This window comes from Sinohyriopsis cumingii, chromosome 14 (assembly GCF_028554795.1).
Source record: "Sinohyriopsis cumingii isolate HCF-2022 chromosome 14, ASM2855479v2, whole genome shotgun sequence".
Classification (NCBI taxonomy): Eukaryota; Metazoa; Mollusca; class Bivalvia; order Unionida; family Unionidae; genus Sinohyriopsis; species Sinohyriopsis cumingii.
In genome coordinates this window covers 24819484-24835838 of record NC_142974.1, presented here as the reverse complement: position 1 = coordinate 24835838, position 16355 = coordinate 24819484, and the positions used below count along the sequence as shown (strand labels likewise).

At 33.9% G+C, this 16355-nt stretch overlaps 1 protein-coding gene across 9 annotated transcripts in view; it reads left to right on the top strand.

Annotated features, from left to right (window-relative positions):
- The window catches only part of LOC149783433 (uncharacterized), a 33652-nt gene extending 23226 nt beyond the window's left edge, over positions 1–10426 (top strand). For all 9 annotated transcript variants that reach the window (XM_089931667.1, XM_089931662.1, XM_089931664.1 and 6 more), the window contains 3 exons: positions 581–706; positions 9002–9136; positions 9379–10426. In XM_089931667.1, the coding sequence (XP_089787793.1) occupies positions 581–706; positions 9002–9136; positions 9379–9687 (570 nt within the window). In that variant the 3' untranslated portion in view covers positions 9688–10426. The remainder of the gene's footprint in view (positions 1–580; positions 707–9001; positions 9137–9378) is intronic.
- The last annotated feature ends 5929 nt before the right edge of the window (positions 10427–16355 follow it).

Sequence of the window (16355 nt, the reverse complement as noted above, 5' to 3'; positions counted from 1 at the left end):
CAACGCTTATAAGATCCTAAAGATCATTCAAATTGGATATCATCATTATATGCTATTTTTTATTATTAAATAGAGGATCCCATTTAAATTTGGCGAAGAGTGTAGCGAAAGTTTTGAAAATATTAAATATCACAACTATTAGTCGACACTGCCTATCATTTACTTCATCTTTCTAATTCAGTGCTTGCACTCTACATACCAGTGGCAAATATAGGCAATTTTAAAACATTTCTGCATCTATTTTGCTCTGCATTTTTCAATTCCTTTCTTACATTGAATATCACAACAGGAAATCAAAATAACAATCTTACTCCACGTAAATCACAAAACTCCCAGTTTAACGATAGTAACATAAATATCAACAGAGATTAAATTTTTCAATATTAAAATTAATTTGCAGCGTTACGTTCCTAATTGGTTTTTATAAATGGTTCTTTTCCGTAAAATAAGTACAGTTTTATACCTGTAAAACATTTTCAGAAACCATGCTTGGAATAGGTATAGACGTGTTAGAAGGCTTTCTTGCCATTACAAGGATTTCATGCTAATCTGACATTATTTTCTTTTTTCAAACCGTCAGGTAATCTGTATTTTGGGAGAAGTTCTAGAACCCCTCAATAATGCCCCTGAAGGGGCCATACCTGCCTTTGGCTTTGGAGATAGTGTCACACAGGACAAAAGCATCTTCAAACTTAAACCAGAAGAGGTAAGTATTCGATGTAGTTGATAGAAAAACAATAAAGATAATGAATGATCTTACGACCATGTTTGAGTGGATAAACATGTATTTTAGTTGAACATGATTCGCATGGATGATATGTATTTGTCTTTTCGTCTATTAATAACAAATACAACAAACAATATGTTGCAACAAATACACAGAATAATACGTGTTTTCAATGTAGAATAAAGTAGTTATTCATTATATATGAATTGATAGAGCACCAGATTCGCAATACAGAGTTTGGGGGTCTGATGCCAAGCTTTAACGGAAACGGCTTCTTCAACGCGTTCTTGGGACCGATATTCAGCTCCGTTTCCTTGCATAACTGAGCCACAATAAAGCGTAAGAATTCTCGTTAAAACCAATCAGCCATACAACATAGACGTTAGATACAATTGGCTACAGTAAAATGTACCAAATATAAAATTGACGTGTTGAGAAACGTCATTCAAATCGCAAGTTGAATGTTGGTAGTCCAAAAAAAGAACGAAACACACTCCCAATTGTTATAGAACAGATGTAATAGGCAAATTTGTTTCTTTGGTAATGTTAAATATTTTTGTTTATCATGAACGTGCAACTGCCCGCCTTGATTCATCAAAATTCAGCTGAAGACATAGCTAATGGCCTTTCATGGAAATTGATCAACATATTCTATTTTGTTATTAAAAACTCTAATTCGAACATGGCCTAGGGCTTTTATTGTGTCGTAACAGACGTTTGAAGTGGACAGTGACCAAGCATTTTGACACATAATAATGCTAACTTTATTTGTACACTTCTGGCCTAAAAGCTGATGCATATATCTGATTTGATTCATATTTATTTTAATTTAAGTTGTGTCAGTTTTAAAATTTTTATTCTATTATATGCTGTTTTAATGTAAATTTATTACTAGGAGATGATATTTTTCCAGAAAATCAGTTGACCTGAATCAATCTTTCTTAACACCAGGTGTTGATCTAAATCTCGAAATTGTTTCGGAATTATAGCAACCTTCGTAAACAAGTTATAATTTGTTTCAAAATGATTTTTTTTTGTCAGGGTCATTTCGGTGTACGTGACATAAACACAATCACGTGACCCCCTTTTCGATTTCGCAATTCCGGTTTTTTTCCAATACTGCGCATTTGTTAGCTTTAATAGAGATGCGTAGATAGAGATTTCTCAGTTTTGGGCTTTTTACAGCGGCGTCAAGTTATTTTGTTGTAGCCAGATTTTGAGTTATAATTTTCTTCAGATCAGTTGGATTTCAAAAGGATTAATTTTTTTATGGAAATATTTTGGAAAGACATTGCTTGCAAATTTAATATGGATTTCCAACACTGGATTGTCACTAGTTGTCTTTCTACAAGGAACCGTAGATAAGCCCAGTACTGACTACAGCATACTTCATCGTCATCTATCTTGGATTTTCCATGAGGATTCGAACTTAAAATTATTAAAACATTTATTACTAAACTTTTCCAATTTCATTCGTGGATTATTCTTATATTATTTTGGGATTATTCTTGGATTAGTTTTGCATTTGATTCTTGATACCGTAAGTTCTCCTCATTTTTTCATTTTTGCAGATTTTTTCCAGGGAAATAAATTATTTGTTAAATTTTAAAAAGCTTGTTGTTTGCACTCTTTCTTTATTCGAGCCTAAACACGTAACATAGAAATTGGGTAGCTCGTCCGAAATTGTTGTATTACGGCTAACATATTTCGGAAAACATTGTTTTTTTGAAATTTGTATTCCCCTAGATTTAGACATCTTTAGTGAGATCGACAAGCTTTTTCTAAAATGTCATCAAAAGTGGAAATCTTTGTTTCAAGTCCTACCCAGGAACCATTAGATCTTTTCAAAAACGATGATTTGATTCAACTTGCCAGAAAATACGACCTTTCTGAAGTAAATGCTTCTTTAACGAAACAAGACATAATAAATATTTTGGTGAAGTATTTCGTAGAAAAGAATGTTTTGGATAAAAGGGCTTGGTTTCAGTCAGTAAGTCTGTATTAGACTCTGACACAAAAAAATGAAGGAATTAGAAACAAAATACAAGATGGAATTGGAGGAGAGGAAACTGGAGCTTCAGAAGGATAAAGAAGAAAAACAAATGCAAATGCAGTTGCAATTGGAAAACGAAAAAGAACAAATGAAATTGGAAAAAGAGAAAGCACAAATGAAATTGGAGAAAGAGAACGAACATATTAAATTGGAGAAATAAAAAGAACAAATGCCATTACAAGCAAATGAAAAAGAAATACAAATGCAAGAAAAAAAAATGCAGTTAGATAAGGAAGAAAGAGAGAAAGTAAGATAAATGTAGTTACAAAAAGAACAAATACATTTACAGAAAGAGCAAAAACATTTACAGTTGGAGAAAGAGAAGCAAGAGAGGGAATATCAATGTAGAATGAAAGAATGGAACTGGCAAGTGAAAAGCACATTCATACTTCAAATCCAAATTTAAGTTTTGATCTCGCAAAGAATATTAGATTAATGTCACTTTTCATAGAAAAAGAAGTAGACAAATATTTTCCTTATTTTGAAAAAAATTCTGAAAATTTGAAGTGGCCAATGGAACATTGGACTCAATGATTACAATGTGTACTCACTGGTAAAGCTATTAATATTTACAGTACACTGTCAGTTCAACAAATTGGTGACTATGATACGGTCGAAAAATGCATCTAAAGGGGTTATGAGTTAGTCCCTGAAGCTTATCGGCAAAAATTCAGAAATTATATAAAAGAAGCTGGACAAACCATGTCGAATTTACTAGAGAAAAAGAGCAGTTATTTGATAGATGGTGCTTCGCCACGAATGTTGAACAAAATTATGAAAGTCTTAAACAACTTATATTACTTGAAGAGCTCATAAACTGTGTACATAATGACATTAAGTTTATCTTGGCGATCATCAGACTGAAACCTTGAAAAATGCTGCTCGTGCTTTGATGAGTATTTTTTAAATCACAAAGTTCCTTTTGTAAATAAGACTTCTACACAACAGTCTTTGGGTAGAAAAGTATTTCAGCCTAATACGAGCCCTTCTAAAACTCAAAATGGCACAACTTCTCAAAATCAAACTTCGGAGAAGCTGATTCAAGATCCTATTCTCTTCCTACGTGTACCTATTGCAAGAAAAAGGACACGTTATTTCTGATTGCTACAAATTAAAATATATGCATCAGAATCAAGACGGATCTATTTCAAATGAAATTATTTCTGAGAGGTCAAGGTCACGGTAATGTATTGAAAGCAATACATTTGTTGGATCAAACAAACCCCAGTCTGATTTAATTATGGAGAATTATGAACCATTCATATCGAAGGGTTCTATATCACTCTTGTTTGATTCAGCAAAACATATCCCTACTGAAAGTTTAAGGGACACATGAGCTTCCAGAGTCTTTTATTGTCGGGTACTTTGCCTTATCCTGAGAAGTCTTCTTCTAATGAGAGTGTTCTTATTCAGGGAGTAGAGTGAGGCTTTGCTAATGTTCCTCTCCATTATGTAAATTTTCATCAGACTTGGTGTCAGGACCCGTGACAGTCGGAACGGTCTCTATTTTACCCGTTGAGGGCCTTCATTTATTACAGGGCAACGACCTAGATGGAGATTAGGTTGTGGTCAATCCACTTGTAATTGACAAGCCTTGCTTGGATGGGAAAGTCGATCCAATTCAAAAAAGAATTCCTTGATGTATTTACAGCTTGTGCAGTTTCCAGAGCAATGGCAAAGAAAGCCCTTGAGAATGGTGTTGATAAGGAAAGTATTCCTTTAGATGGCACATGTATTAGTCAGGCTTTTGATGAGGTCACTTCCACTCCTTGTTTGGATCAATCAGAAGGTACTGATCACTGTGATCCTCTTTTAATCTACTCATTCTCTTTATTCCAATTAGTGTAATGTAATAAACGACAATCACTTGTCGTCGAACAGGAAAAAATTCCGAGATCTCCTGTTTGTTTCAAAAGGCCATTAGTGAAACTGAAGCTGCTGAAGTTCCTGTATGTTATTTCATTAAAAATGGAATTCTTATGAGCAAATGGAGACCTCCCGAGGTACCTGCTGATGACGAATGAGCCGTGAACTAGCAAATATTAGTTCCAAAACCTGACAGACAGGAAATACTTAGTCTGGCCCATGAAACCCCATTGGCCGGTCATTTAGGGATCAATGAAACTTATCACAAGATCTTAACTCACTTCTATTGTCCAAAAATCAAAAGTGATGTTTGTAAATACTGTAGATCTTGTTATACCTGTCAAATGGTAGGAAAACAAATCAGAAAATTCCCAAGGCTCATCCACAACCTATTCCTGCCTTTGACAAACCATTCAGTAGAATTATGATAGATTGTGTTGGTCCCTTACCTAAGACTGAGTCAGGTAACCAATACCTGTTGACCATTATGTGTGCGTCAACAAGGTTGTCAGAGGCAATTCCTTTGAGGAATATAAAATCCAAAATAATAGTAAAAGCTTTGAAAAAAATCTTTTACTCAATTTGGCCTTTCTAACTCCAACCAATCGGGTCAAGAGTCAAAGTTTAGGTCTGGAACTTTCTAGTCTATTTTGCTTGAATTTGGCATTCAGCAATTCAAGTCAGAAGTGAAGTTTTGGTGTGACAGAACTATAGTGGAGAGAACGTTTGAATTTTGTAATAATGGTGTTCTGTCTCTCTACCACATTCATCAGACTTTTCGTCAGATTAGATATTACGGCCCTTACAAGGTTAAGAAGAAAATGAATGAGTTAAATTATAACATTAGTGCTCCTGGGATCTAAAACAATTATAGGAGGACCTTTATATTAAAAGAGATAGCTAGGTTAAACATGCAATTCATTTAGTTACACCTGTCTCACTCATTGAAGATTTAAGTGAAGGAATATCATCAGATTCTACCGACATTGGAGTGACAAATCTTTGGAATACAGAAACTATGAAAGATCTGGACTAGAAACTTTCACATTTGCAAGAGCGAGAAGGAAATGAACTTAAACTGTTGTTATTATTTGAACATGAGCACTTATTTCCATATGTTCCTACAAGGACAAGCAAACTTTTCCATGACGTTGAAATTGTAAATTCCAAACCTGTCAAACAACGCCAGTACAGGATGAACCCTCTCAAACAGGAATACTGGAAAAAAGGAAATTCAATATTTGCTTGAGAGTGATTTTATAGAGCCCAGTAAACGTGACTGGAGTTCAGCATGCATACTTGTTCCAAAACCAGATAAAACGTTCAGTATGTGCACTGATTATAGGAAGATAAACAGTGTAACAAAAACAGATTCATTCCCATTACCAAGAATCGATGACTGTATTGATAAGGTCGGAAATGTCAAGTATGTCACCAAATTTGACCTTCTGAAACGAATTTGGTAAATTCCACTAACGGAAAGAGCAATGGAATTTTCTGCATTCGTGACTCCAGATGGACTTACCAATATAAAGTAATGCCGCTTGGGATGAAAGGTTCGCCAAGTACAGTTCAACATCTCGTGAATATGATTACCTCTGGTCTAGACAATTGTGATGCTTGCATCGATGTTGGTATCATCTATATCGACACCTGGAAAGAACATTTACCAACAATTAGGAAATTCCTTGACAAACTCACAGATGCAAGCTTGACAATTAATTTATCTAAAAGTGAGTTCTGCCGTGCTAGTGTAACTTTTCTAGGACATATTGTGGGACATGGACAAGTTAAACCTATAGATACTAAGGTCGAGGATATCCGAATTTCCCGTGCCTGTTAATAAAAAGAACTCATGCGATTTTTAAGTTTGGCTGGATATTATCGGAAATTTTGTCCCAATTTTTTCTATGATTGCTGAACCCCTGACAAATTTATGGAGTAAGAAAAACATGTTCATTTGGACTGAAAAATTTCAGGAGGTTTTTGACAAGTTAAAAGCCATACTTAAAAGCACGCCAGTTCTTACAAATCCAAATCGTAGCCAATCTTTCTATTTTCTGTTGATGCAAATGATGTTGGGGTTGAAGCAGTTTTAATTCAAGAAGACGGAAATGATATTGATCATCTAGTGTGCTTTTTCTGAGAAATTAAATAAGCACCAAAACAATTATTCAACAATCGAGAAGAAATGTTTGGCTTTGATATTGGCACAATAACATTTTGAAGTTTACCTTAGTTCAGTTCCTTCTTCGATTATTGTGTTTAGCGATCACAACCCCCTTACTTTCATCGGCAAGATGAAAAATAAAAATCAAAGACTGCTAACGGGGAGTTTGTTGTTACAGGAATATAATTTTGACACCGGGCACATCAAATGAAAAGATAATTTAATAACAGACGCACTTTCCCGTGTATAGAAATGTATTATTTCATGTACACTGTTTGTAATTCATAAGAGTACTTCTTATGTTTTTCTTGAAACTCATGTATAATTAATATATCGTACAAAGAAAGCTTTATCATATAAATCTTTATTTTTATGGGGAAAGGTGTTACATATATCTGATTTAATTCATATTTATGTTAATTTAATTGTCTGTCAGTTTTCTTTTTTTTAAATTCTATTATATGCTATTATAATATAAATTTATTCACTGGAGATGATATTATTCCAGTAAATCAATTGACCTGAATCATTATTTCGTGAACACCAGGTGTTGATCTAAATCCCGACCTTGTTTCAGAATTTGTAGCAACCTTCGTAAATATGTTCTATTTTATTTCAAAATGATTGGTTTTCGTCAGGGTCATGTTTGGTGTACGTGACATAAACACGATCACGTGACCCCCCTTTCGATTTCTCAATTCCGCTTTTTCCATTACAGCGCATTTGTTAGTTTTAATAGATATGCGTAGAGAGAGATTTCTCCGTTTTGGGCTTTTTACAATGATGTCAAGTGATTTTGTTGTAGCCAGATTCTGAGTTATAATTTTCTTCAGATCCGTTGGATTTTAAAAGGATTATTTTTTTTCTGGAAATATTTTGAGGAGTACTTACACAGAAATTTTGGAAAGACATTGCTTACAAAAATTATTTTGGATTTCCAACAGTGGATTGCCATTATATGTATTTCTACAAGGAACTGTAGATAAGCACAGTACTGACTACAGCAGACGTCATCGTCATCCATCTTGGATTTTCTATCAGGATTCGAACTTGAAATTATTAGAACATGTATTACTAGGACTATTGCAATTTAATTCGTGGATTATCCTTGTATTAATTTTGGATTTAATTCTATTAAACCATAAGTTTATATTATTTTTATTTCTGCAGAATTTTTCCAGGGAAATAATATGTTAAATTTTAAAAAGCTTGTTGTTTTCACTCTTTCTGTGTTACTGTTTCTTCGAGCCTAAACACGTAACAAAGCCCAATACGCTCACCCCCGTGGTTCACTAGTTACGTACACAATAGTTAGTTATGTCACAATTGTAAATATGGTGACGACAGGGATTCTTACTAATAAAGAAATGTACACAACTAATGACTGGGGACCTTCCTGATGAAAGCTGCCCTCCACACTCCCCTGGTAAAACCTGTAACAACAGTGGAGTGCCATTATTTGTATTTCTACAAAAACAAGTTACAAAGCCAAATACGCTCACTCCCGTGGTTCACTAATTACGTACACAATAGTTAGTCATGTCACAATTGTAAATATGGTGACGACAGGGATTCTTACTAATGAAGAAATGTACACACCTAATGACTGGGGCACCTTCCTGATGAAAGCTGCCCTCCACACTCCCCTGGTAAAACCTGTGCATAATTATCATCACTGTATTGTTTGCACTGAAGGCAAATCTATGGAAAGAACCACTCCAAACGTTTCGACTTAAATCAAGTTCTAATGGGACAGTGAAACACGTGCACAGGAACAAGAAACACGTGCACAGGGACAGAGACGCACAGACAAGTGACGCGTGAAGTACAATACGTATTTTGTCACAGAGAATGTAACATATCAAAGTTAATGAAACGCTCTTAACTTAAGGGAAACATATTTGGACATAATTAACATTTATAAGAAATTAACATTTATAAGAAGTTATATATCTTCTAAAAACGACAAAACGAGATATTTTTAAAGCTCTATGTTCAATAGTGGAAAGCTGTTTGGGTTTGATATCGCAATGACGTATATAACAGTGGATAGTTAACTGTGATAATTGGTACAAAAGACAGGGGTTGTGCTACAGTATGTAAATTGCATAACATACATCGAGGTTTAAATACTCACCACTCCGATTGCGTGCCAAGGTTCTAATAAAAATTCTTTCTTTTTCAGGGAGAGTGCAAAGGTTTTATGGAGGTACTAGAGGTATATGAGAAAATAACACCCAAAATACGGCTAGGTGGACCAACTAACTTTGCCCCTTTAATTGAAAAAGCTGTTGAAATTGTAAAAAATTCTGGTAATATGGTAAGTCATTTTTCTCCTTTTCGTTTGTATTTTCTCTCCCTGTCTCGTTATCTTCTAGTCCTGTCAAACAATCAAATCCATTGACAAATCTGTGAATCAATTTTTTTTTAATCAATGAATCTTTAAAATAGGGTTATATTATTATGTTTAAGCTGTCCTTAATTTTGAATTAAATTATTATTATTATCATTATTATTATTATTATTATTATTATTATTATTATTATTATTATCATTCCACAGTACCACATTCTGGTGATCGTTGCCGACGGCCAGGTCAGTAATGAAGAGGAGACAAGGCATTCCATCGAAAAAGCTTCTGACTACCCACTGTCCATCATAATGATAGGCGTGGGCGACGGTCCGTGGGACACGATGGACGAATTTGATGACCAGTTACCACAAAGGAGATTTGACAACTTTCAATTTGTCAATTTTTATGAGATAATGTCAACAGCCAAGAATCCCCAGGCCGCATTCGCTCTAAATGCCCTCATGGAAATACCTGACCAGTATAAAGCTATCAAGAATTTGAAATTGATTAAGAAGTAGAAGAACTTACAAAAAGGCTATATATTTTCATTCCCTGTATTGTTATGGGAATCATAATTGCATCTTGATCTCCCTAATTTAATGCAAACCCTGTACGTGAATTTCCATAACTTTGTGATCTGTTCGTTTGATATTAACATCGTTCTCGGAATGAAGTTGGAATCACTTAGAAGCAAATCCGATCAATAAAGTACACGTTTTCTTTTTAATTCAGATCTAAATAAACACAGACTAATAGCAGTTTTTTATACTTAGTTAGCAATAAAATATTATCATTGTTTTATTATTATTATTATTATTATTATTATTATTATTGCTATTATTAATTTGATGCTTAATAATAAAGCCACAATTCTGAATGTGTGTCAGACAAAATATCGGCTTGAAATATTAGTCAGTACTATTATTATTCTTTTAAGCAGACACAAGTCAGAATATCATCATGTTTGACATAAATATATTTGAAATGTTCTTATTTTCTTCTGATGATATTTGATTTAATTAAGCAACTTGAATGAGTGTACTTCAAACTTTCTAATACAATCTACTTGTCAAATATTCATTTACAACAGCATCTTTACCTGATATTAATCATTTGTTATCTTTTTAAAATAGAGCCAAAATACAAACTCCTAGTCTAGGTCATTATTTTGGCATGATTTCGATTTCACTGAAGTGATTTTTCTGCTTACAGGATATACAAGGTTATATATAAATGAATAAAAGTAAAGGAAAAAGATTCCCAAAATTGTTGGCTTAATTACTTCTGCTGCTGCTGCTTCAACTGATTTACTACTACTACTGCTACTACTACTACTAATAATAATAATAAAATGAATATGGTGACTAGTGAACGCTTATTAAGTATTATTTATAGTATACACAAATAGATGGTAAATAGGAAGGCAATTTTATAATCATTTGCATAATTTGCATCTTTATGCAATTGATACAATGAAACAAATTGATTTTCTAACATATGATGAATTCCTAAATATAATCACTGACGACTCTGCACATGTTTCTTTGCTTTGGAATGAGGTGAGAAGAATGCTAAATCGTTTCTTTACTTGAACACTGTTTGTAGAAAGCATTTAAAGTAAACTGACATGCAGCAAAATATTTAAAGAAAATGCGAATTTGCAGGTGTTAAGCATATTTTTGAACATCACGAATACTGGAAAGAAAATATCTATTACTTTCTGACATTAATGATAATTGAATAATAAATAAGTAGTTTTTACAGATTCATTTTAATTTTATTTTGTTATATTTGGAATGCTGATTTCATATGATTTATGAATGATCTAATATAAATAGTTCATCAATATCATCTACATTGTTTTCAATTCGCAATCTTCACTTTGTTGCTACAGGAATAAGTACCATCTGAAAGAAACCCGTCTTCAACATCACTGATCAGTTAATGACATGTCTGTATTACGTATTACGTTGTAAATTACTCCAACATACGTTGCAGGTGCTCGTTTTGTTATTGACTGATCTCACTCACTTACAGTAATTAATTTTCCTTTTCAGATCTTCTTTTCTGTCTTTAAAAGAAATTATGTGTGCCACTTATTTTTTTAGAAATATTGTATATTTGTGTGCTGGCAGACAAAGATGCTTTTTTTCCCGCACGGAAGGAATGATTTGTGCTAGCTTTTGTATTTTTGGAGGTCGTGACGAAATCGGCAAATGAAAGGAAAAAAAATTACCAAAATACCAGTTTCACTCAAGAGCGTAATACTCAGGCATTTGAATATGACAATAATGATAATTAGTCAGATAATAATTACGATAAGAGACGATGTGGGTACTTTCGTTGCAAATAACTAGTTCAATAAATCTGAATAATCGTTTAAACTAAGTTTAAACCCAATCATCAATTTTCCCATCTAAATTGGTGGTACTCTACAAGCTGATGTTCAGTCTCTGGCGGTTCGACAGGGAGGTTTAGTAACAAAAAGAGGGCGAAGTGAGTACAAATATGCAGAGAATTGTCATAACGATTTCCTCCAGGACACTTCTCTAACAGTGTGACTCAAGTAAATTTAGAAACGTCACAAAACAATATTAAAGTTCTAGGAAACAAACAAATATTTATATAGATCCTAATAGTCCCAGTTTACATTTTAAAATAGATTATCAATTATGCCTTCGTCGTACGATCATATCACAATTCATCAAGTGTGTTCTGCCTTCCGGGAACATCGCGATCGGCTAAAGCGTTTTAACAAAGAAAGACTACATCGGCGCTGACGATCATCCTTCGGATGATCTCATCTTCGACGATGAGCTTCCCTAATCTGGTATCTTCCTTAATTCTTTATGGGGAGTTGTAGTATGTAGGGTGCAAATAAATTTTGCGAACTTGGCGCGTGAATTTGGTTTTCTTGTATCATTATCGTATTTCTCTGCTCCTGCATCGCGATAGCCTTTTACGAAGTCTATTATTTGCTCGGAAAAACCGTTACCACACCTCTTTATATTTAAATCGTATATTAGTGACCATTACGAAAGGTAAATTGATAATGGAAGATTGTGATATTGTATTCTAATTTTTGTGGCCATATAGTGTTTCATATTTTCTCTTTAGAAGTGTATGATATTACGATTCAGTGATGAAGCGATTCAGGTATAAGTCTTCGATGACGCTACCTTTTGACACTTAAAAGGGGCACCAGGGGGGTTAATGAGTAAATTTATCACTATGTTATCGCCAAATCGTTTATATTCTTTCTTATCTTATCATGTGCGTATTTTTACCTATTTTCTTAAATAGGTACACATTCGTCATTGCTAGTTGATAGGGGAAATAGAGGCTATTGGCTTGAAACCAGTGAATAACGGATATATTTCATCGATTGAGAAACGGATATATTTCATAAGTGAATAACGGATATATTTTAATCGTGTGAATGATGGATATATTTTTTCTAGTGAATAACGGATATATTTCATCGAGTGGGTGAAAATACTTCGGTTTTTCACCCATGAGATTATCATTTGTGTTCATTGGTCTTTTTGTGATTAATCAAACAGAAAATATATACAATTACATTAGTTGCCTTCCCAATTAAAATTAAAATATCATAGTAAGAAAATAAAAACTATAATTCACTCCTTGTTGGATTTGACCTAGATTCATTTTTTATGGGAGGCAGAATTTTTAATACTAGGCCACTTCAGTATTTATGAATAACTTCGAATTTCATTGTGAACTTGTTATCGACGCGGCAGTAATTCACGCCACTGAATTATTACAATTATCTTACTTGGAAAATCCAGTATGTAACGGCATATCATAACGAAAATATGGATATTCTTCACAAACACGATTAATAGCGGATAATGATAAGGTATATAGACATACATACGTGTATTTCGTCATCGATTTGGTGTCAGGTAAAATAATAAAATCGTACTTCAGTCCATCCGCCAGTTCGTTTCATCCCAAACCTTTTCTAGAACACAGTAGCCGACAGTTCAGGCAACGTATATGGAGCATTGTATGTTGCCGCAAATATCTACAAAGGGTACTATTTTTCAGCTTCCTCCTCAGGAGTTCCCAGATGGGGTCCAAGTCCTCGTGTGCAAACTTTAAATTTTCTGATATTCCTTTGAGTCAATCTTTGTGTGTGTGTGTTTGTGTATATATATATATATATATATATATATATATATATATATATATATATATATATATATATATATATATATATATATATATTTCTTTTATTTTATTTATTTCTTTTCTTCATTTTCGTTCATTTATTTCTGTCCCCTTACACCCGCTCTAGAATATAGTAAATATTTAGGTCTCACTTTATTGCCAAGTGTGAAATATTTTGAACGAATATCTACCTTGCTTAAATGGAACAGACAGTTTCTTTAGTGTTTCACATATGTGCACTGTTTATGGAATAGGTGAAATTGTGTTTTGCAAGCTCTTTTAAATAATCGGTAATTGTTCTCATATTTTTATGCTAAATATGCAACTTTCCCAAGGCGACAAGGTCTTAATTCTGTATAATTATCGTACTAGTATATGAGAAAAAGGTTTGATTGTTTTTAGTTATTTATTAACAAACAAGAAATCAGAAATATATAAGTAACTATTAATCCTTTCCATGTCATAAATGTCCGCTTTTTAACATGGTACGTAGATTAGATTCCTAGTGGACCGTTCATTCCATCGGTGACAGATCTTGCCAATATAGCTTACAAGTTTCATATGAATCTACATCAAAAGAAGGGTATTACAGTATTTGAAAAGGTTTTCTATAGTTCTAGTTCATTTGATAACTACGTTACGATTTGATCGTCAATTTAATAGACTGACGAAATGAAAAGAAACCCTGAACTTCTACTACGGTGAAGTGGTTGAGGTTCAAGGCTGCGTTTTTATTTCTGAATATAGTATACATTAAAACAAAGTTGTATCACCGAAGAAAGATGCATAATTATGTTGTTTGAAAAGGACCTTTATAATTATTTATGTAATTCTACATAGTTATCCGATGGATCGTATCGGATCAGTTTACTTTTGGTCATTGATTTCATCCTGCGATGTACATGACCTGGGGTCATTCTTTTCTGTCAGATGTCACTTTGCCATATGCCGTCATAATAGGAGAATATTTCATTGCAGTTGACGTTTGTTCTGACCTCTAACTTGCAGCTTGTTTTGTGCTACGTTGTAACTTACTGAAAGTTATATTCTAATCGGTATGACGCATAACAGTTAGTTTGCCTGTATTTTCAATACGTGACTGGCTATATCAAGCCAAGGACATGAGAATTCAGTGCCTTTACTAAAGGTACATTAAAGCAGCCAACCAGGGATACCCTGGGCACATATCGAAAATGCAACTCTTAGAATACGAGTCCGACTTTCTATCAAATGAAAAAGTTAACTTTTTGACGTTTTTGGTATTTATTAGTATGTTAACTAATGCAACGATTCAAATGGATAGAAGAAAGTAAGTGTGCTATATAAATGGCTTATTTTGATGTTCATGATATGAGACATCGAATCGCTCACTTACAGTTTGAAGACGTGAAATTGCAATAGTCATATACACCACAAAACTATTCAGAAAACACATGCAGTGTAAAGGGGCAAAACAGAACGTATATTCAACACATATATAAAGCACATTAGAAAAAAAATGCAAATTAGGATGGTCTTTCCATATTAATTAAAAATATATACATATATTTATGGCAGCACTTCCCTGCCATATAAATATTTGGTTTACACACTTGAACATCTGGTCAGTGTTCAAGTCCTGGAATAGTAAGTAAGAGATACGTACATACGTGTTGAATGCTTTTCATCAAATTGTATAAGGTAGAGAGAGGCAAAGGTCAACAGTTGCGCATGGGCGACAGTGAAAACAATTTTAAAATAAAAAAATATCTTGTTTGTTTGTATTAAGATCACTGTTGGTAATTCCATTTGAAGTTATTATATTCTAAGTGAGTCCTGAATTCGGAGGTTCCAGTCATTTTAGAACTTTGAAATGAGTGTAGGCAGAAAGTTTGAACATTTTTACCAAATGTAAGAATGAGTACGCAACCAAAATAACCTGTGAGGTATATATTGAAATTTATAGGTGAATGTGTCTCCCTAATAGTAAATGAGGTATATTTTATAAATTTCGAAACATACAGAATAAAGGATGGCAAAACGGGCAAAACGACGATCGATGAGTTCATATGTTCAGTGTTTGCAGGCAGGGGTTGTTTTTGGAGTGCCTGGATGTTTTTACCACGGAGGCAGATATAGTGTAGTCTATAGAGAATACACTGGTTAAGTTAACTGAATGAGAAATGGCCTCCCAAGGATATGTTGACAGGCAGTTAAAGAACTATATTTTTGAAATACTGAAACTACATTTACATATTCTATTGGCCAAGACTGATAGATGATAATTGGCTTTTCAAAAGGTGAAGGAAATTAGTTAATAGGTTGAGATAATGAGAAAGATAACTCATTACGTTGCAGACAGAAAGTGAAAAATTGCAAGTGAGACTCCGCATATTAGAACTTAGCGCAAATTTGAGTTAGGCACTAATGAGGGTATAACTGCCAAGAACTGCCAAGAATGTGTCTGTAGAAACGTCTCTGACACCCATTGACCAATACACAGCGAAATACTATATAAAAGATGACAGTGATGTACGAATTTATATAACCCTGTGTGGTGAGTGTCGCCAACGTACATATAAACCATGTAAAGATACAATTGACAGAAGCAGATATTATCACTGATGTTGTTGTTGTTGTGGGGTTTAACGCCATTTTTCAGCACACGATAGACTATACATGGCGGCCAGTATTAATGGTGGAGGAAGAAAACACCGGAAAGAACCATCGACCCACGAGAAGCTACTGGCAAGCTTTCTCACATACCCACATTGGTTGAATCCGAGGCTCGAACCGCCGCAGAAAGAGGTAAGATGGCAGTGATCCGTAACGAAGAGCGCTCTAGACCACTCGGCCACTCGGGGCCCCTCTTAGCACTGCCGTTCGCCCAGATAAAGCAAAATGAAACATTATTTGTCAGCTTGTGTCATGGAGGAAAACGCAAGAATTGACCACAAAAATTAAAGGAAACCAGTACATTAATGAAGGAAGATGTTACAAGACAAACAACCGA